The following is a 22,568-nucleotide window of genomic DNA, read 5'->3' on the forward strand; positions in this document are numbered from 1 at the left end:
TGGTGCATGCTCAAAAATTTGCAGGACTACTGGGGTGGAAGGAGGCTAAACTGTTGTTATAGTCTGCTTCTCCTGTGGGGGAGTGGGGAATCAATCCCGGTTCTCTAGGGCCCCTTCCGCATGTGCCGAATAGTGCCCTTTCAATCCACTTCCACAATTTTTTGCAAGTAGATTTTGCTATTCTGCACAGTAAAACTCAGCTGCAAGGTGGATTGAAAGAGGATTGAAAGTGCATTATTCTGCATGTGCAGAAGGGTTTTATTCTGCATGTGCGGATTAAGGTTTGCTACTCCTAACTACTGCACCAGGCTAGCAGAAAGAACAGTTTACATAAGGATTGGTCCTGGTTTGAGCCTGTTCCCTATGGCAGATTACTCCCTTCTCCTCCGGAAAGGTTTGGGAAAGAAGGGGAATTGGCAGGGAAATCACAAGGTGCCTGCGTTTCGCAGGAGCCTTGTCAAACTCTCACAAACATTTATGACCTGTTGAGCATTCATAAAAGCCAATCAACCGTTCCTATATTCGCCAGGAAGGGCCACAGGAAAGGTGAGTGGTGTTAAATGGTGTTCACCCATTTCTGGTTCCTACCATGGGGTTCCTACCCCGGGGTTGATCAAACCTCCTTGTATTTGCAGGTCGTTTTAGATGGTTCCTCCACCTCTGCACAGCTCTGCAATCTTACCTCCCACACCGAATATCTGGTTTCAGTATTTCCCATTTATGAGAATGCTGTTGGAGACGGGCTCCGAGGAATCACCTCAACACGTAAGTCCAAAGGTGACGATTGGTGTTCAGAGTATAGAAAACCCCACTGGTAAGTCCATCCTGACCCCATTGAACGTGGGAACCCTTATGGATAGCTTATCAGGGTCATGAGCCAAGGCACCTCCACTCTAGTTGCTGGTGGCTTCCAGAAAGAAGAAGAGTTTGGATTTATACCCCACCTTTAAGGAGTCTCATGGTAGCTCACAAACTCCTTTCTCTTCCTCTCCCCACAACACACACCTTCTGAGCTGGTTGGAGCTGAGAGAGTTCTGAGAGAGAACGAGGATGATTGAAGGATTGGAGCACCTTCCTTATGAGGAGAGGCTGCAGCGTTTGGGACTCTTGAGTTTGGAGAGGAGATTTCTGAGGGGGGATATGATTGAAGTCTATAAAATTATGCATGGGGTAGAAAATGTTGACAAAGAGAAATTTTTCTCTCTTTCTCACAATACTAGAACCAGGGGGCATTCATTGAAAATGCTGGGGGGAAGAATTAGGACTAATAAAAGGAAACACTTCTTCACGCAACGTGTGGTTGGTGTTTGGAATATGCTGCCACAGGAGGTGGTGATGGCCACTCACCTGGATAGCTTTAAAAGGGGCTTAGACAGGTTGATGGAGGAGAAGTCGATTTATGGCTACCAATCTTGATCCTCCTTGATCTGAGATTGCAAATGCCTTAGCAGACCAGGTGCTCAGGAGCAGGAGCAGCAGCAGAAGGCCATTGCTTTCACATCCTGCAGGTGAGCTCCCAAAGGCACCTGGGCTCTTTCCGCACGGGCCAAAAGTGGCAGCGTCGAGCTGGTAAAACACCGTTTTGGCAGGGACTGTTCGCACAGCTGCTGCTGCCAAATCACTGCAGCGGCGCTTGGTTCCCGCCAAAACGGTGTTTTTGAAAACGGTGTTTTTGCAAATGCCAGCTTCCATTCGGTGCCATGCGAACGGCACCGGGTAAAAGCCAGCGTTTCTCCCCCGGCCCTCCCAAATGCTGCTTACCTCCGGTAAGCCTTCTGTCACGTTGTGCAGGCCAGGAGACACACCCCCTGCCCTCATTCTCCAGGTTCATCGCTCTGGCCAGGGGGGCGTGTCCCCTGGCCTCCATAATGCGACAGAAGGTGACGGGAGGTAAGCAGCATTTGGGAGGGCCGGGGGATAAACACCAGCTACGCATCGTGGGAAGTAAACAAAAAAAAGACGCTTCTCCGTGCGAAGGCGTGACAGCAACCCGTATTGTTTCCATGGGCTCCAATCACAGCTTGCACAGATACAGATGAACACAAAAACAGGAAAACGGGATACTTTATCCCGATTGCAACCCGCTATACATTTGCTGTGCGGAAAGGGCCCAAGTTGGAACAGTAGATGTTCTAAATGGGTGCTTGGAGTCAGTAGTAGGCAGAGTGAAGGCTAGTAAATTAATGCTCAAGGTCAGCTGTTAGGCATGGCAGGTGGGCAGGGGCAGACTGTTTTGGGTGGGTTTGCAATTCCCTTTGAGGTCCAATCTTGCTACCGGCAGCAGATCTAGTTTTTTTGTGGCTGGATGCACTAGCAGTCCTTCTTCCATACAGGCTTTGGCTGACCTGACAACTGAATCCTCTTCTGGTCTAAAATATGCTTGTCAAATTTATCTAGTACTCATACTTGGCTACTGTAATGCACTATATGTGGGGCTGCGCTTGAAGACTGTACAGGAATTTCAGCTGGTCTGGAATGGGCTAGAATCAGCGATGGGGTTCAAATAATTTAACAACCAATTCCGGTGGTGGGATTCAAATAATTTTACGACTGTATTGTCGAAGGCGTTCACGGCCGGAATCACTAGGGTGCTGTGTGGTTTCCGGGCTGTATGGCCGTGTTCTAGCAGCATTCTCTCCTGACGTTTCGCCTGCATCTGTGGCTGGCATCTTCAGAGGATCTGCCCCCCCCCCCCCCCTCCACCCCCCCCCCCCACCCCCCCCCCCCCCCCCAAACCCCCCCCCCCTTCTCCCCGCAACCCCCCCCCCCCCTCCCCCCCCCCCCCCCGAACCCCTCCCCCCACACCCCCCCCCCCCCACCCCCCCCCCCCCCCCGCCCCCCCCCCCCCCAACCCCCCCCCCCCCCACCCACCCCCCCCCCCATTTTTCACCCCACCCCCCCACCCCCCCCCCACCCCACCACCCCCCCCCTTTTTTATCCACCCCCCCCTCCCCCCACCCCCCCACCCCCCCACCCCCCCCCCCCCCCCCCCCCCCCCCCCCCCACCCCCCCCCCCCCCCACCCCCCCCCCCCCCCACCCCCCCCCCCCCCCACCCCCCCCCCCCCCCACCCCCCCCCCCCCCCACCCCCCCCCCCCCCCACCCCCCCCCCCCCCCACCCCCCCCCCCCCCCACCCCCCCCCCCCCCCACCCCCCCCCCCCCCCACCCCCCCCCCCCCCCACCCCCCCCCCCCCCCACCCCCCCCCCCCCCCACCCCCCCCCCCCCCCACCCCCCCCCCCCCCCACCCCCCCCCCCCCCCACCCCCCCCCCCCCCCACCCCCCCCCCCCCCCACCCCCCCCCCCCCCCACCCCCCCCCCCCCCCACCCCCCCCCCCCCCCACCCCCCCCCCCCCCCACCCCCCCCCCCCCCCACCCCCCCCCCCCCCCACCCCCCCCCCCCCCCACCCCCCCCCCCCCCCACCCCCCCCCCCCCCCACCCCCCCCCCCCCCCACCCCCCCCCCCCCCCACCCCCCCCCCCCCCCACCCCCCCCCCCCCCCACCCCCCCCCCCCCCCACCCCCCCCCCCCCCCACCCCCCCCCCCCCCCACCCCCCCCCCCCCCCACCCCCCCCCCCCCCCACCCCCCCCCCCCCCCACCCCCCCCCCCCCCCACCCCCCCCCCCCCCCACCCCCCCCCCCCCCCACCCCCCCCCCCCCCCACCCCCCCCCCCCCCCACCCCCCCCCCCCCCCACCCCCCCCCCCCCCCACCCCCCCCCCCCCCCACCCCCCCCCCCCCCCACCCCCCCCCCCCCCCACCCCCCCCCCCCCCCACCCCCCCCCCCCCCCACCCCCCCCCCCCCCCACCCCCCCCCCCCCCCACCCCCCCCCCCCCCCACCCCCCCCCCCCCCCACCCCCCCCCCCCCCCACCCCCCCCCCCCCCCACCCCCCCCCCCCCCCACCCCCCCCCCCCCCCACCCCCCCCCCCCCCCACCCCCCCCCCCCCCCACCCCCCCCCCCCCCCACCCCCCCCCCCCCCCACCCCCCCCCCCCCCCACCCCCCCCCCCCCCCACCCCCCCCCCCCCCCACCCCCCCCCCCCCCCACCCCCCCCCCCCCCCACCCCCCCCCCCCCCCACCCCCCCCCCCCCCCACCCCCCCCCCCCCCCACCCCCCCCCCCCCCCACCCCCCCCCCCCCCCACCCCCCCCCCCCCCCACCCCCCCCCCCCCCCACCCCCCCCCCCCCCCACCCCCCCCCCCCCCCACCCCCCCCCCCCCCCACCCCCCCCCCCCCCCACCCCCCCCCCCCCCCACCCCCCCCCCCCCCCACCCCCCCCCCCCCCCACCCCCCCCCCCCCCCACCCCCCCCCCCCCCCACCCCCCCCCCCCCCCACCCCCCCCCCCCCCCACCCCCCCCCCCCCCCACCCCCCCCCCCCCCCACCCCCCCCCCCCCCCACCCCCCCCCCCCCCCACCCCCCCCCCCCCCCACCCCCCCCCCCCCCCACCCCCCCCCCCCCCCACCCCCCCCCCCCCCCACCCCCCCCCCCCCCCACCCCCCCCCCCCCCCACCCCCCCCCCCCCCCACCCCCCCCCCCCCCCACCCCCCCCCCCCCCCACCCCCCCCCCCCCCCACCCCCCCCCCCCCCCACCCCCCCCCCCCCCCACCCCCCCCCCCCCCCACCCCCCCCCCCCCCCACCCCCCCCCCCCCCCACCCCCCCCCCCCCCCACCCCCCCCCCCCCCCACCCCCCCCCCCCCCCACCCCCCCCCCCCCCCACCCCCCCCCCCCCCCACCCCCCCCCCCCCCCACCCCCCCCCCCCCCCACCCCCCCCCCCCCCCACCCCCCCCCCCCCCCACCCCCCCCCCCCCCCACCCCCCCCCCCCCCCACCCCCCCCCCCCCCCACCCCCCCCCCCCCCCACCCCCCCCCCCCCCCACCCCCCCCCCCCCCCACCCCCCCCCCCCCCCACCCCCCCCCCCCCCCACCCCCCCCCCCCCCCACCCCCCCCCCCCCCCACCCCCCCCCCCCCCCACCCCCCCCCCCCCCCACCCCCCCCCCCCCCCACCCCCCCCCCCCCCCACCCCCCCCCCCCCCCACCCCCCCCCCCCCCCACCCCCCCCCCCCCCCACCCCCCCCCCCCCCCACCCCCCCCCCCCCCCACCCCCCCCCCCCCCCACCCCCCCCCCCCCCCACCCCCCCCCCCCCCCACCCCCCCCCCCCCCCACCCCCCCCCCCCCCCACCCCCCCCCCCCCCCACCCCCCCCCCCCCCCACCCCCCCCCCCCCCCACCCCCCCCCCCCCCCACCCCCCCCCCCCCCCACCCCCCCCCCCCCCCACCCCCCCCCCCCCCCACCCCCCCCCCCCCCCACCCCCCCCCCCCCCCACCCCCCCCCCCCCCCACCCCCCCCCCCCCCCACCCCCCCCCCCCCCCACCCCCCCCCCCCCCCACCCCCCCCCCCCCCCACCCCCCCCCCCCCCCACCCCCCCCCCCCCCCACCCCCCCCCCCCCCCACCCCCCCCCCCCCCCACCCCCCCCCCCCCCCACCCCCCCCCCCCCCCACCCCCCCCCCCCCCCACCCCCCCCCCCCCCCACCCCCCCCCCCCCCCACCCCCCCCCCCCCCCACCCCCCCCCCCCCCCACCCCCCCCCCCCCCCACCCCCCCCCCCCCCCACCCCCCCCCCCCCCCACCCCCCCCCCCCCCCACCCCCCCCCCCCCCCACCCCCCCCCCCCCCCACCCCCCCCCCCCCCCACCCCCCCCCCCCCCCACCCCCCCCCCCCCCCACCCCCCCCCCCCCCCACCCCCCCCCCCCCCCACCCCCCCCCCCCCCCACCCCCCCCCCCCCCCACCCCCCCCCCCCCCCACCCCCCCCCCCCCCCACCCCCCCCCCCCCCCACCCCCCCCCCCCCCCACCCCCCCCCCCCCCCACCCCCCCCCCCCCCCACCCCCCCCCCCCCCCACCCCCCCCCCCCCCCACCCCCCCCCCCCCCCACCCCCCCCCCCCCCCACCCCCCCCCCCCCCCACCCCCCCCCCCCCCCACCCCCCCCCCCCCCCACCCCCCCCCCCCCCCACCCCCCCCCCCCCCCACCCCCCCCCCCCCCCACCCCCCCCCCCCCCCACCCCCCCCCCCCCCCACCCCCCCCCCCCCCCACCCCCCCCCCCCCCCACCCCCCCCCCCCCCCACCCCCCCCCCCCCCCACCCCCCCCCCCCCCCACCCCCCCCCCCCCCCACCCCCCCCCCCCCCCACCCCCCCCCCCCCCCACCCCCCCCCCCCCCCACCCCCCCCCCCCCCCACCCCCCCCCCCCCCCACCCCCCCCCCCCCCCACCCCCCCCCCCCCCCACCCCCCCCCCCCCCCACCCCCCCCCCCCCCCACCCCCCCCCCCCCCCACCCCCCCCCCCCCCCACCCCCCCCCCCCCCCACCCCCCCCCCCCCCCACCCCCCCCCCCCCCCACCCCCCCCCCCCCCCACCCCCCCCCCCCCCCACCCCCCCCCCCCCCCACCCCCCCCCCCCCCCACCCCCCCCCCCCCCCACCCCCCCCCCCCCCCACCCCCCCCCCCCCCCACCCCCCCCCCCCCCCACCCCCCCCCCCCCCCACCCCCCCCCCCCCCCACCCCCCCCCCCCCCCACCCCCCCCCCCCCCCACCCCCCCCCCCCCCCACCCCCCCCCCCCCCCACCCCCCCCCCCCCCCACCCCCCCCCCCCCCCACCCCCCCCCCCCCCCACCCCCCCCCCCCCCCACCCCCCCCCCCCCCCACCCCCCCCCCCCCCCACCCCCCCCCCCCCCCACCCCCCCCCCCCCCCACCCCCCCCCCCCCCCACCCCCCCCCCCCCCCACCCCCCCCCCCCCCCACCCCCCCCCCCCCCCACCCCCCCCCCCCCCCACCCCCCCCCCCCCCCACCCCCCCCCCCCCCCACCCCCCCCCCCCCCCACCCCCCCCCCCCCCCACCCCCCCCCCCCCCCACCCCCCCCCCCCCCCACCCCCCCCCCCCCCCACCCCCCCCCCCCCCCACCCCCCCCCCCCCCCACCCCCCCCCCCCCCCACCCCCCCCCCCCCCCACCCCCCCCCCCCCCCACCCCCCCCCCCCCCCACCCCCCCCCCCCCCCACCCCCCCCCCCCCCCACCCCCCCCCCCCCCCACCCCCCCCCCCCCCCACCCCCCCCCCCCCCCACCCCCCCCCCCCCCCACCCCCCCCCCCCCCCACCCCCCCCCCCCCCCACCCCCCCCCCCCCCCACCCCCCCCCCCCCCCACCCCCCCCCCCCCCCACCCCCCCCCCCCCCCACCCCCCCCCCCCCCCACCCCCCCCCCCCCCCACCCCCCCCCCCCCCCACCCCCCCCCCCCCCCACCCCCCCCCCCCCCCACCCCCCCCCCCCCCCACCCCCCCCCCCCCCCACCCCCCCCCCCCCCCACCCCCCCCCCCCCCCACCCCCCCCCCCCCCCACCCCCCCCCCCCCCCACCCCCCCCCCCCCCCACCCCCCCCCCCCCCCACCCCCCCCCCCCCCCACCCCCCCCCCCCCCCACCCCCCCCCCCCCCCACCCCCCCCCCCCCCCACCCCCCCCCCCCCCCACCCCCCCCCCCCCCCACCCCCCCCCCCCCCCACCCCCCCCCCCCCCCACCCCCCCCCCCCCCCACCCCCCCCCCCCCCCACCCCCCCCCCCCCCCACCCCCCCCCCCCCCCACCCCCCCCCCCCCCCACCCCCCCCCCCCCCCACCCCCCCCCCCCCCCACCCCCCCCCCCCCCCACCCCCCCCATTGTTCTTTCATCCCCTATTTTCTTTCCTTCTTTCTTTTTTCTTTTGTTCTTTCTTGTTCTGTTCTGTTCTTTCTTTCTTTCTTTCTTTCTTTCTTTCTTTCTTTCTTTCTTTCTTTCTTTCTTTCTTTCTTTCTTTCTTTCTTTCTTTCTTTCTTTCTTTCTTTCTTTCTTTCTTTCTTTCTTTCTTTCTTTCTTTCTTGTTCTTCTCCTTCATTCCCTCTTTTCTTTCTTTTTTCTTTTGTTCTTTCTTGTTCTGTTCTTTCTTTCTTTCTTGTTCTGCTCCTTCATTCCCTCTTTTCTTTCTTTTTTCTTTTGGTCCTTCTTGTTCTGTTCTGTTCTTTCTTTCTTTCTTGTTCTTCTCCTTCATTCCCTCTTTTCTTTCTTTTTTCTTTTGTTCCTTCTTGTTCTGTTCTTTCATCCCCTATTTTCTTTTTTCTTTTGTTCTTTCTTGTTCTTTCATCCCCTATTTTCTTTCTTTCTTTCTTTTTTCTTTTGTTCTTTCTTGTTCTGTTCTGTTCGTTCGTTCGTTCGTTCTTTCTTTCTTTCTTTCTTTCTTGTTCTGCTCCTTCATTCCCTCTTTTCTTTCTTTTTTCTTTTGTTCTTTCTTGTTCTGTTCTGTTCTTTCTTTCTTTCTTGTTCTTCTCCTTCATTCCCTCTTTTCTTTCTTTTTTCTTTTGTTCCTTCTTGTTCTGTTCTGTTCTGTTCTGTTCTGTTCTGTTCTGTTCTTTCTTTCTTTATTTCTTTCTTTCTTTCTTTCTTTCTTTCTTTCTTTCTTTCTTTCTTTTGTTGATGTTAAGGGTTTTTTAAGCCACTCTGCTTTAGTAGAAAGTCTGCTTTAGTAGAAAGAGGGAATTAAAGCTCCAGGTTTTGAAATTCCTGGGGATTTGGGGGTGGAGCCTGGGGAGGACAAGGTTGGGAGAGAGAAGGGACCTCAGCAGGGTATAATGCGATAGATCTTACCCTCTCAAGCAACCATTTTATCCAAGGGAACTGATGTCTATAATGTGGAGATCTGTTGTAATTCTGAAAGATCACCAGCCCCAGCATGGTGTTTGGCCACTCTAGAAAACATTGGTAGAACAAAGACCTAGGCCTCTTCCACACATGCAGAATAATGCATTTTCAATTCGCTTTGAAGCTGGATTATACTGTGCAGAATGGCAAAATCCACTTTCAAACAAACTGTGAAAGTGGGTTGAATGTGCATTATTCTGCATGTGGAGAAGGGGCCCTAGTCAGTGAAATCCTATCCATCCTCTTTGCAGGACTGCTGATATTCCTCAACAGCACACAAATGCCAAAGAATCACAAAATATGGTAGGGGGATGCCCAGTAATTTCTCTCTGAGAACTGTGTTTATTCTAAAAGATAAAGCAAGTTTCTAGCCCTTGAGGCTGCCAAAATAGGCTAGAAAATATGCTGGCAATGGGTGGCCAAATCCCAAATGGTAGAGTAGTCAAGGGACAAAGTTTCAGTGGTGAGCTGTTTGCCATTCCTTGTGACAAGCATAAGTAGAGTCAGTTATGCTGAAGAAACACAGCTGTGATTTAAGCAAAAAGATCTACCTAATTTGCAAAATGTTGTTGGCCAGGGAAGCCATAGATGGTGCATTTATTGCAACAGAGTGTCCACGGTTTTGCCCATTCTCAGAGTTTAAAAAAGCAAGGTCTTTGAGTTTTTGTGGTATAGAAATCATGAAACATTCTCTGTTTTCATCATTTTGTAGTACCTCTGTCTGCTCCCCGTTCCCTCCGAGCATCCGAGATCAGCCACAACAGCATAAAACTCACCTGGCAGCCAGCAGATGGCGCTACGCAGTACCTGGTCCTTTGTTCTTCGGCACCCAATGGAGCAACTGATGATACGAAAGAGGTAAAAAGAGCGGGGGGTTTTTTGTTCCACTAGAATCACAACTTTTAATCTCATAACAACCTAAGAATTATGGGCAGAAGGCAATTTTTACTTGTGAATAATTTTAAACTGGCAATTTGTGTGTACAATTCCATGAGAGAGTTGTGCCAAATGATCACCTGTGTCTGGTATTTCCTTTGGATGCTTATCTGGGAAGAAGAAGAAGAGTATGGATTTATATCTCCCCTTCCTCTCCTGTAAGAGCTCTGAAGAACTGTGACTAGCCCAAGGCCACCCAGCTGGCAGGTGTTGGAGTGCACACAAGCTAATCTGGTTCCCCAGATAAGCCTCCACAGCTCAAGTGGCAGAGCGGGGAATCAGATTTGGTTCTCCAGATTAAAGTGCACCTGCTCTTAACCACTACACCACGCTGGCTCTCAGAATGTTAATGGGGCCTCCTTGCAAAGAGAAGGTGACTCCCAGTTTGCTTGTCGGCTCAGAAGAAAGTATTGCTGCTAGGCTTGGAGATTTGGGTGCAACAAATACTGAATTTGGCTTGAATCAGGGTGAATTTGGGCATATTCGGGCGAAAATTGGCCGAATATGTCCTGCCCGATTTTGAATGAATCCGAACACAAGGTATTCGGGCTCTTTGGGGTTTTTTGGGTTTTTTTTTTCACGTTTCAGTCTGCAGGGGGTGCATGTTTAAAGCTAGCAGACCATAATTTCAGGGTATCATCCAGAGACTGTCCTGATGATACTGTCTAAGTTTGTTGAAGTTTGGTTCAGGGGGCCAAAGTTATGGACCCTCAAACGGGGTGCCCCATCCCCCATTGTTTCCAATGGGAGCTAATGATGATGCCATCTGAGTTTGATGAATTTTGGTTCAGGGGGGGGGGCAAAGTTATGTACTTCCAAAAGGGTAGCCCTCATCTCCTGTTAGCTCCCATTGGAAACAATGGGTGATGGGGGCACCCCTTTGGTGGTCTATAGCTTTTCCCCCTCTGAACCAAACTTCACCAAACTTGGATGGCATCATCAGAACAGTGTCCGGATGATGTCCTGAAATTCTGGTGCCAGTAGCTATAAAATGCACCCCTTGCAGGCCAAAATGCAAAACAACACAAAAAAAATCAGACCGACCTGAATTTTGTGGGTTTACCTAAATATTTGGGTATATCCGAATATGTTATTTGTCTTATTCAGGCATACAGATAATTTTATGCCTGAATAAATCTGAATCCAAATTTTACTGAATTTCTAGGGTGTCGACCAAGCCTAATTGTTGCTGTTAAAGCCTGGTTTGGAGCCAAGCTGACCCAATCTATAGATATCTGACCGTACTTTGAAACAGAGTTATTTATTTATTTATTTGTTCGTTCATTCGTTCGTTCGTTCGTTCGTTCGTTCGTTCATTTATTTATTTATTTATTTATTTATTGTTTGTTTGTTTAGATTTGTAGACCGCCCCATCCCCTAGGGGCTCTGGGCGGTGTACAACAACATCAACATATATCCAGTTTATAACAAAATAAACAATTATTACATGTATAAAAATCCATTAAAATCATTAAAACCATTAAAACCATTAAAGTTAGCAGTTATTACCTGGCAAAAAGTGGGAGAGAGAAGGGAGAGAGGGGTGACAGTGCAGTGTCCCTTCTGGCAAATACTTGGAAGTGACATCACATTGCTGATGTGACATGCTAGGAATTGGACAAAACTTTATGGTAGAATTTTGTCCGAATCCTAGAGCATCACGTTGGCATCATATTGGTGGTTTGATGACACTTCTGGGTCTTTGCCAGAAGTGATGCACAACATCAGAGCTCTGACAAATTTTTGCCCTTGAAGCTCTGCCAACTGGTGGTGGACAATGAAGAGGGAAGCCAGAGAAAATCTCCCTGCTCTGAGATCATCCCAGGAGTCGTATCTGCCAGAATCCACAATTCTGGATCCATGCTTGGCTACTGCCTTGTCTTTGAAACTCCCTTCCACTTTAATTACATTTCTTCCACTTGCTTCAGGCCTCATGGTCTTGGACCAAGACATCTTTTTACAAAATTAAAAGGCCCTTGTAAAAAGAAGTTCCCCTGGTTTCATTTCCTGTGTTAACTAATTTTACTGGGTTTTTTTTCCAATTACAGTGATTATACTAGTGCATTATTAATCTGTGATCTGGTTGAAGCACTTAAAGTAGAAAAGGGCAAATAAATATCTAAGTACTCAGCTTGCATCTGGTAAAATGTAGATGACTGGGGAAGACATTGGCCAACTACGCCGTTCACATAGTCCGCCTAGTGAACATCGTGATGTGACTGCACTTGGAGTACTGTGTTCAGTTCTGGTCGCCACATCTCAAAAAGGATGTTGAAGAGATAGAAAAAGTGCAGAGAAGGGCAACAAGGATGATTGAGGGACTGGAGCACCTTCCTTATGAGGAGAGGCTGCAGCGTTTGGGACTCTTTAGTTTGGAGAGGAGACGTCTGAGGGCGGATATGATTGAAGTCTATAAAATTATGCATGGGGTAGAAAATGTTGACAGAGAGAGAATTTTTCTCTCTTTCTCACAATACTAGAACCAGGGGGCATTCATTGAAAATGCTGGGGGGAAGAATTAGGACTAATAAAAAGAAACATTTCTTCACACAACGTGTGACTGGTGTTTGGAATATGCTGCCACAGCAGGTGGTGATGGCCACTAACCTGGATAGCTTTAAAAGGGGCTTGGACAGATTTATGGAGGAGAAGTCGATGTATGGCTCCCAATCTTGATCCTCCTTGATCTCAGATTGCAAATGCCTTAGCAGACCAGGTGCTCGGGAGCAGCAGCAGCAGAAGGCCATTGCTTTCACCTCCTGCACGTGAGCTCCCAAAGGCACCTGGTGGGCCACTGCGAGTAGCAGAGTGCTGGACTAGATGGACTCTGGTCTGATCCAGCAGGCTAGTTGTTATGTTCTTATGGTCTTATGATGTCACCCCATGGGTCAGTAGTGACCTGGTGCTTACAGAAGGGACTACCTTTAAATATCTAAATGAATTCACAAAGAAGCGTGATGTTTAGGGCAGCCTGATCCAAAGAGTTGAAACCTTGGATTTGGACAGGAATGTGTGTTTACTTACGTAACTCCAAATGCTTGTGGGAAAATGGCTTCTTCAAGAGGCTAATTCAATGTTCATACTGAACAATGTTCATATTATCGAAGGCTTTCACGGCTAGATTCAACTGACTATGGTGGGTTTTCCGGGCTGTGTGGCCGTGGTCTGGTAGATCTTGTTCCTAACGTTTCACCTGCATCTGTGGCTGGCATCTTCAGAGGTGTTATCACAGAGGGAAGTCTGTAACAGACTTCTCTCTGTGATACACCTCTGAAGATCCGGGTGCCAGCCACAGATGCAGGCGAAACATTAGGAACAAGATCTACCAGACCGCAACCACACAGCCCAGAAAACCCACCACGGCCAACGTTCATATTGAATGCAGTCTTTTCCTGCATTGCTCCCGGGGCTCTGGAGATGAGAGGGGTGTGTGTGACAGGTCTCCTCTGGCTGATTATCAAGAGGCTGAAGTGTCCCAGAGCTATACCCTGGCTGGGGAATCTCAGAGCTTGGACCTGGCTGTGGATCCCAGCCTGAATGCTCTGCCTGAGCCTCTGGACCTGGTCTTGCAGGATCTACTGACTGCTCAGGCTCTGCAGTTATAGGTGGTGCCTGGAAATCTGGAACCAAAACTGTCCCCTCATCTCCATCTGAGTCCCCAGCCAGACCAGGCTGATCCATACCACATCCCCAAATCTCCAGGTGTTTCTCAATCTGAATCTCGCAACCTTAACCCATAGTGACCAGACGTCCTGCTTTTGGCGGGACAGTCCTGCTTTCAAGTAATTTGTGCCGCGTCCTGCAGGTTTTTAAAAATGTCCCGATTTTTGGAAGGCTGCCGCACTGCCTTCCAGGGCGCTCCCCTTTTCCCGCCCTGTTACAGGGTGGGAAACAGGGAAGCGCCCCAGAAGGCAGTGCGGCAGCCTCCCAAGCACGCGGCCGCAAGAGCTCACTGCCTTTTGGGGTGCTCCAGGAAACAGGGGAGCGCCCCAGAAGGCAGTGCGGCAGCCTCTCGCGCTACTGCACTGTCTTCTGGGGCGCTCCCGTTTCCCTGGGGTGCCCTGTCACAGGGCGGGAAACCGGGGAGCGCCCCAAAAGGCAGTGTGCTGCTGCGGCTGTGGGGGCGCACGCATGCCCCACTTTAAAAAGGTGAAAATCTGGTCACCTTAGCTTAACCCCTCATCCCCTGCAGCTGGCTGGGGAGAACCTGGCAACCCTCGCTGGCAATCCTACTTCCAAGAATGGAAAAGGGGGCTCGGTTGCACCTGATGAAATGGGTTCTAGTTTAGTTAAGCTTCATCAGGACAAAAATCTGCTTGGTTTTTAAGGTGCCATGAGATTCCTGGTTTCTTATTGCTGCAACAGACAAACCCAGCAGCTCTTTTGGGATTCTTACTGTGCCTTCGAACAGAACTGGGTCATGGAATTGTGCCACTGTGCTGGAGCCATCTCTCTCCCGTCAGGAGGATCTGTCCAGACCACGTTCTGAAAAATGTGGGCCAAACCTCCCCCTCAAAAACAAGAAAAAGCACTTAAGAAACCAACCTGCATAAATATTTAGTTTCCAAGTAGTTCTGCAAGCCGGGCAGAAGGTGGCAGCAAATCAGCTGTAATAGGCGGGGGTGGGAAAGTGTAGGAGACAAAATAAACACAAAAACTGTTTCCCTCCAATAGGAGTCTGTAGGCCAGTGATTCTCAACCAGGGTTCCGTGGTACCCTGGGGTACCATGAGCACGTCCCAGGGGTCCCATGACAATGCTACCGCCTGCCCCCCCCCCCCCGGACTCAAATGGATTTTGAAGGGACGGGTTGTAAGCTTCATGGGCTCCCTTTAAACAACACTGAAAAACAGCATGGTTTTATTTGCCTAAATTTGGTGTGGATTGGAGGGGGGGGGGTAGATTTAAACGGAGCTCTCCCTTTAAATCCCCCCAATCCATGTCGAATTTAGGCAAACAAACATCGCGGCTGTCAATTCTGCTTTCCCTCCCCTCCCCCTGCTTGCCACTCCCCCCACTTACAGGCCAAAGACGGAAAAAAACCTAAAAAATGCAAAAAGATCAAATGAACCTCAGGGGTACCCTGAGATATGAAGAGCGAGGTCAAGGGTACCACGATGTCGAAAAGGTTGGGAAACACTGCTGTAGGTATTTGGGCTCTGAATGTTGGAACCTGTATGCACAGCCCCCAGTCATGCACCTTCTTTCTGCCATCCTTGGGTATTTCGGCCTTCAATTGTAAAACGGCGTGCATTAGAAAGGCCAAGCAAGGACGGGAGGTTTTCTGGGCAACTGTTGCCTCTTTCTTTGACTCTTTGCCCTTTAGTGACTGCCTCTGGATTTGGAAGTTCCCATGATCCCAACGAATTTGTCGAATCTTTCTTGAAAGCCATTTGTGGACATGGCTATCTCTTCATCGGCTGGCAGTGAATTCTACGAGTTGCTGACAACCTATTTCTGTTGTCCATCCTGAATCTATTGCTTATCAACTTCACTGTGTGCATCTAAAATCCTAGTATTACGGGAGATTTGGACCCAATATGCTTCTTTTTCATATTTACATATATTAGGAGTCTGCAACATGGTGCCCACCAGTCCTGGCGCCAACCAAGCATTGGTAGAAAATGGGCAGGAGCAGGAAGAGATTTTGTTCAGCGCAGCTTCTGATTGGCCACTGGAGAGCTGATTGGCAGATCAACAGGCATTCTGTTAGAAACACCTTCTGCCTGAAATGTTAAAAAGTTGCTCTCTTGGATTTCTGCATAACCTTGCCCCTTGTTGTTGGCAAGTTTATATTGGGGAGTGGCCACCCCCTTCGTATTTTTTGCTTCTGATCTTTTCACTTGCCTTTGCTTTGTTTTTCTTAACCTTGCCCCTTGACATTTTGTGGCTGGCTCCGCCCCTTATGGTAGCCATTTTGAAGTTGACTCCACCTCCTTTGGCAGCCATTTTCTCCAATCACCTTCGCCATGTGTCAGAATTCCAAAATTGTACACAAACTCCAAAACGTTGGAGATGTCTGATATATGTTTAATGTTTCTGTCCATCTCATTTGTATCCTGCCCTTCCTCCATGGAATTGAAAGCGGTGTGCATATGATTCTTCATGCCTCCATTTTATTTAGTTAGGGTGAGAGAAACTGGTTGGCTCTGGGCTACTAGGTGAGTTTCAAGGCGCAGTCATGATTTGAATTCAAGTCTTCGCGCTGCTCATATCATCAGGCCCAAGTAAGGGGTAGTAGTCAACGGCCCTTTCTGCCCGAATACTCTAAAATGTTTGTAAAATGTTTTCAATCCCCTTTCCCCCCCTTTGCAATGATGTATGTCTGCAGTCACTCCTGGCTGCCATTATGTGGTATTCCCTTTTCTAAAGTTCTGTGTTGAATTGATTCTTCAATTCTTCACAGCTTCGGGCTGGATTCTATACGCCTTGTATACTCAATGCTTTGAAGATTGCCCCTTCCCAAAGTTCAAGAACAGATATAGAAATGCTGCAAATAAACCGGGGGGGGAGTTAAGGCCCCTTAGCTCCCCCCCTCCTCCTGTTCATTTGCAGCATTTCTATATCTGTTCTTGAACTTTGGGAAGGGGCAATCTTCAAAGCATTGAGTATTCCGCACACGCAAAATAATGCGTTTTCAAACCACTTTCACAACTGTTTGCAAGTGGATTTTGCTATTCCGCATAGCTCCAAAGAGCACTGAAAGCAGTTTGGAAGTGCATTATTCTGCCTGTGCGGAATGAGCCTGAGTGAGATCAGAAAATGGTGCTGAGGAGAAAGTTTGGGGAAGCAGAGAAGTGTGAGAAACATAGTCAATAGACCGCACAGCAGCTGAATACGTTTTCAAAACGTTTTAGTCAGAAAATCGTTTTAAAGGGGGATTTATTTAGAATGCAGAACTCCATGGAGGGAACGTTTTATTTCCTGCCTCAAAACATTTTTAAGGGTTTGTGCAGAAAGGAACAACTCTCTCCCCCTAGGGTTGAAAAAGGATTTTGTGAGCTCTCAAGCAAAAGGTTGGAAGATCCTCCATTTCCACTGTGTTTCTCCCATCCGTGCTACTGAAATGGTTCAGGAACAGGAAGTAGAAGAAGAGTTTTGGATTTTTACCCCACCTTTCTCTCTTGTAAGGAGACTCAAGGAAGCTTATAAACCCTTTTCCCTTCCTCTCCGCACAACAGACACCTTGTGAGGTAGGTGGGACTGTGAGAGTTCTGAGAGAACTGTGACTGGCCCAGGGTGTCACCCAGGAGGAATGTAGAAGTGGGCAAACAAATCTGGTTCACAAGGTTAGAATCTAGGGCTCACATGGAAGAGTGGGGAATCAAACCTGGTCCACCTGCTCTTAAGCATTACACCACACTGTCCCTCAACCAATACGACCTTCAAGTGTATCTTCAGATATAGCAGGTTTGCTAGGCTTCATCACTAACAAATGGCAAGATTTTGACAATTGTTTCAGTCCTCATTTTCAGGTTTGTTTGTTTGTTTGTTTTCTCTCTGTCTCTTTTCAGGTGAAAGTCGTAGAACCTGAAGTTCTGCTTGGAGATTTATCACCCAGTACAGAATATTCGCTAGCTGTGTATGCAATGTACGGAGAAGATGCTAGCGACCCTGCAAGTATTCAGGAAACAACCTGTAAGTCATGGTCTTTCTTTTCATGCATGTATCCAGAGGCATAGAGGGAAGAAATGGTGCCTGGGACAACACCTGTTCCGCCCCCTCCCCGCCCCTGTGCCTCCCCCCTGCCCTACTTACCTTAGCTGGTGAGAGCCTGCTGCTGGTTGAAGAAGCAGCCTGGTGGGGCCGGGTTGGTGTGGGGCAATTCTCCGCCCCCACGTGATCAGCTGGCATGTGACCGGAGACATGTAACCCCACATGTCCCCATGAGCGCTCCGCCTCTGCATGTATCTTAACAATAGGTGCTGTGGGAGCCAAGATAAGGGAGACCTTTATAGAATTCTGTCAAGTCAGACAGAAGTTCTCTCCAGATCTGACCCAGGTCCAATGGAGTAACAACAACACAGAGTATAGACAGTTCATGCCATCTTTGAGGCAATGGAGCATGATGTATACTTGGAACAAACAGGGCCTAACTCTGGCTTAGGCTCATCAGCACTTTACTTGTGTTAGGTAACTAACAGCATTCCTCTAAGCTTGAACCCCTGCACCACACCAACCTCCTCCCTTTTGCCCTGCTTCCCTTTTATCCCTCTCAGAATGTTCCTTGTCTCCTGGGAGCTTCCTGTTCCAGCCTTTTAGTGGCTGGCAAGCTGTCGTCCAGCCAGCATGAGATTGACTCTTCAGTCTTTTTTGGCCCTCCTCCTTGATTGCAGCCTGGCTGGGGCTGTACTGGTCCTGCTCTCAAAGGCTGCTGAGGACTGCTGATTGCAGCTCGGCTAGGGCTGTGCTATTACCACCCTGTTTCCTGGAACTGCTGAGACTTGCCCTTGCTGCTCAGGCTCTCCTGCCATTTCTCTGCTATTTCCTCTTGCTGCTGGCTTCCTGGAGGTCCCAGCTCCTTGTCGTAAGTCCAGGGGTGGGGCTGTTGAATGTGAGGTGCTCCAGGGTCCTTGGGTGGGCATTTGTGACAAAGGGGTGTGTGGAACAGGCTTCTGGTTACTAGGAGGTAGCCCCATATAAGGACAGTGGTTTTGTTAGGCTTCTAAGAATTTCCTAATACAATCTTCAGGCCCTTCACTCAACTACAGTTGCCAGGATTTGCTGGGAGAGAAATGGATTCAAACTGTAATGTCAATAACTTTTAAATTACAATCCTCATATCTTGCAGTGGCCCTGAGCCCTCCACCGCGCCTGAGTTTCTCAGATATCAGCCATGGCTCAGTCAGGGTTAACTGGGAGGTGACATCGCGAGCTGTGAAAACTCACCAGGTGACATATATGTCCAGCAGAGGGAGCAACACTGGCGAGGTGAGCAACCATAAAGATAAAGTAATGGTGTCCCTAGATTGGCCCAAGTTCTATCTAAGCCAGGGGTCCCCAACCTTTCTGAACCTGTGGGCATATTTGAAATTCTAAAATAGCATGATAGGCTAAGGTGACCAGACGTCCTTCTTTTGTCGTGACAGTCCCACCTTAAGCCAATCTGTCCTGCGTCCCATGGGTTTTTTTTACCTGTCCCGATTTTGCCTTCTGGGGCGCTCCTGGTTCCCGCCCTGTCACAGGGCGGAAAACAGGGTAGTGCCCCAGAAGGCAGTGCGGCAGCCTCCCACGCACGCGGCCGCAGGAGCGCACTGCCTTTTGGGGCGCTCCCCAGTCGGGGGGGAATCCGGGGAGCGCCCCAAAAGGCAGTGCACTCCTGCATGCCACTTGGCGTCGCACCCCGATCCGAGTTTAAAAAAGGTGACAATCTGAATTACACCTTATACTTGAGTAGAGCACACAACAACAACAGGGCTGCCATAAAATGGCTGCCAGAGGAGGCGGAGTCAGCCACAAAATGGCTGCCATGACAACTTCAGTACCACAGTGCTGTCACTTTAAGGATGCTCCTTAGCTTTTTATATCAGCCAGCCCCGGCAATATCCTCTGTAGACATTCAGCAGACCTCATTTCATTTCATTTCATTTCAGTTGGAGGTTCCTGGCAACGTTTCCTCTGCTGTGCTGATGCCTCTGTCATCCCTGACAAAATATTTTGTCAGCGTGACTTCCATTTACAATGAAGGCACTTCCTTTCCAGTTACGGGCAACTTTACTACGTGTAAGTAGGGAGTGATCCGCTTTCAAGGCTGTGGTGGGAAAAATCCTGGCAGCAGCTCTCTTGCCTACCTGTGGTGGAGAAAATAAAGCAGCGTCAACAACATCGCTATGTTATTTCTGGGGAAAAGCTGGACGTGACATAGGGTGGCACTAGGAAGTGCTATAAACTCTATGGTTTCACCATAAAATTTCTGGCGATTCCTAGAGCTACCCTATGTCACTCCCAGTTTTTCCCTGGGAGTGACAAAGGGCTGTTGTGCACTTATCACTTCTTGAATGACTGTATGCTTTGCAGTGGTTTTTCCTGCAGTTTGCCATTTGCAGGGAAGTCTTCCATTGCAAAGAATCCCCCAGCCATGTAGACACACCCTTTTGCCTGCCCCCCCTTCCTTGTTCTATCCCTGCTGGAGGAATTGCTGTTGGATGGGTGGGTAAAGCCAGGAGTGAGAAAATCCAACGAAAGAGAAATTTATGCTGATTCCTTTTGCTTTCCCTGCAAAGTTGTGGCAAATTGTGCTTTATCGGGTCTTAGAAATCATAACCGTAGTCTGATCTGAGGCATGGAGAGTTCTGAAGAGGCGAAAACGTGTGTGTTAGAGAACATTAATCCCAAAGCGAATGAACAACTGGCCATGGTGATGTTGCTGAGAGCTGGTGTTGTAGTGGTTAAGAGCAGGTGGATTCCAATGTGTAGAACCTGAGAGAGCTGCTACTAATCTGAGTAGATAGCAGTGAACTTATAATTCATGGACTTTTCATACAGAACCACGTGTCCTGTGTGGATCTCTGTGCACATAGATCACAGTTGTGTTTTCTGCAACTGGGAGTGGAATCCTCTCAACCAATCAAAAATCCGGCTGGCTGGCCATAATAGTGTCAGAGGTTACGTGCCCTTATATGTATAAAATAATGATTAAAGCAGCCCATGCAACAATAGCCTTGGGCTGGAAAGAAAAGAAAAAATGGACACTTCAGAAATGGTTAGAATATATCTGGGAACACTTGATATTTTCGATATACTCACCAAAAATAAAACGTGGCAAGATAAACAGAATGAAAGTTTGAAGATACGGATAATATACGTGGACTGGATGAAAGAAGCTCGAGTCAATGAAGAAATATGGGAGAAGAGGCTGCAGAGAACGAACTTACTGCTGTTTCTGTGACAAAACTATGAAGAAGAAGTAATGGAGGGAGGGAGAAAAGGGGGGAAAAGTATTGTTTGAAAATGTATGAAGAAGGAAATTACTATAAACTGTAAAATTCAAATGATACAATAAAAATTATTATTAAAAAAAGAGAGGTTACGTGCCCAGGAAGGAAGTTGAAGCAGATGCTTAGTTTCAGTTACAAGCAACCACACCGATAAGCTTTGAATTGAATAAAGATCCTGCCCAGGAAGAAAATAGATACTAATGTTTTTAAAAAACCATTCCCTTTTGAAAGATATAAAGGCATGTCTGATTTTCTAGCATGATTCTATTTATAAAATCCCAGAGATTCCAGTACATGAGTAACACAATCTTTCCTCCCTCTCTCCTTGACTGCCCTTCTTGGTCTCCTCGTAACTTGGCAATGCCAAACAGTCTTTTCGCTCAGAAATGAAATAATCACGCTTTAATTAATGGTTACACAATGTTGCATCCCAATCCTTTAGGATGAGTTTTGCCACTGGGGAGTCCGGAGAAGTGACAGGCAGGCTGGTTAAGGACAGATGCCCAGTTACAACTCCACTCCCTCACCATCTGCTCCGTAGCATGGACACACAATGCCTTTTTTTCTCTGAGCAATGAGCACAGAATGCCAAAAAAACCCTGACTTCAGCATCTTCCCCTCCTTTGTCTCTTTAGTAAAGGTGCCACCACCGAGCCACTTGAAGGTCACAGAGCTCTCGGGAAGCGAGATCCGGCTGGAGTGGGAAGCAATCGCGGCATCCGATGTCGTCGTCTACCAGATCAAATGGAACGTGCTCGGTGAAGGGAGGTCGCAGGAGGTACGCAGGGGCATCTGACCGGTGGAGCTCTTTGCTACAAAATGAACATGAGAAGAGCCCTGCTGGATCAGGAGGCCTATCTAGTCCAGCATCCGATCTCAGACAGTGGCCAACCAGTTCCTCTAAAGGTCCAACGAAAGGGCATAGAGGCCAACGATGCCTCCCGGTTCTGGGATCCAGGTCATATGAACATAAGAACTAGCCTGCTGGATCAGACCAGAGTCTATCTAGTCCAGCACTCTGCTACTCGCAGTGGTGTAGTCGACCCACGCGGTCAGCGTAAGAACGAGACGAGACGCGGAGATAACATCTGGTGGAGATCGCCAGCAGCGGGAGACCGGAGGTCCGTGTTCCTAGCGAGTCTCCCGTCTGCCGGTTCCTGGCACCTTTTATTGTTACTCTATCGGGGGCGTGTAGAAGGGAGGACTGGGGGGAGTTCCGGGAGAACGGGAGGCGGGAGGTCGGGAGATCATCATGTGATGTATGATCTCATCTGGCTACGTCTTGAGGAGAGAACATCTGCAGCGTCTGAGCCTAATCCTCACCTGGGGGGCAAGACCATTGTCCCCGCGTCCGTGACTGAGCCAAGTGTAGACAGTTCATGACCCGTGACTCATGGGGGGATGAGGAGTGGGGAGTGCGATGCGACCGCCAAGGCCGCAGGTCCGTTTGCGTCCCAACGTTCTACTCACGGTGCTGCTGGAGTCGGCAGTGCACTACTACATCTCCTCCCTTTAAGACATTTTAGAGAAGGGAGGGCCGAAATGCTAAGGGGCGATTTAGATGGATCGCTTGTCTCCTCCGCCGCTTAGTCCAAGCTGGCCAAGCTGCTTGTGTAACATCAGAACTTGGTTGCGGGTAAGGGAAATTGAGGGTTTCTTACACATGTTACAGGCAATATTAGACGCATTGAGCGAAGCAAGATCCGATAATAAGGCACACAATTAGACCGATGCAGAGCTGTACAATAGCATCTCAACCATTCCCCGGCAGCCAGCTCCAGAGGGCTGACCACCAATGTTCATCATACTTCAGATTAGATACAACTTCTTGCAGCTCACGACTTTCATGTGAATCAACTGGGAATTATCAGAAAGATTAAAACAACACATATTATGTACATTCTCACAACCTTGGTGATGCAGCAACAACAAGTAATCAATAAAGGCTTAACGCATTGTTCAGGGTCAAACTGACGAAA

The 22,568-nt window shown here is 56.8% G+C and overlaps 1 protein-coding gene across 1 annotated transcript in view; it reads left to right on the plus strand.

Annotated features, from left to right (window-relative positions):
• The window catches only part of COL20A1 (collagen type XX alpha 1 chain), a 215,614-nt gene that overhangs the window by 60,576 nt on the left and 132,470 nt on the right, over positions 1 to 22,568 (plus strand). Inside the window, exons 10-15 of the mRNA XM_048497920.1 lie at positions 636 to 765; positions 9,430 to 9,575; positions 17,167 to 17,290; positions 18,444 to 18,583; positions 19,246 to 19,375; positions 21,225 to 21,367. Of these exons, the coding sequence (XP_048353877.1) occupies positions 636 to 765; positions 9,430 to 9,575; positions 17,167 to 17,290; positions 18,444 to 18,583; positions 19,246 to 19,375; positions 21,225 to 21,367 (813 nt within the window). The remainder of the gene's footprint in view (positions 1 to 635; positions 766 to 9,429; positions 9,576 to 17,166; positions 17,291 to 18,443; positions 18,584 to 19,245; positions 19,376 to 21,224; positions 21,368 to 22,568) is intronic.

The sequence above is a fragment of the Sphaerodactylus townsendi genome, linkage group LG05, assembly GCF_021028975.2.
Source record: "Sphaerodactylus townsendi isolate TG3544 linkage group LG05, MPM_Stown_v2.3, whole genome shotgun sequence".
Taxonomy (NCBI): Eukaryota; Metazoa; Chordata; class Lepidosauria; order Squamata; family Sphaerodactylidae; genus Sphaerodactylus; species Sphaerodactylus townsendi.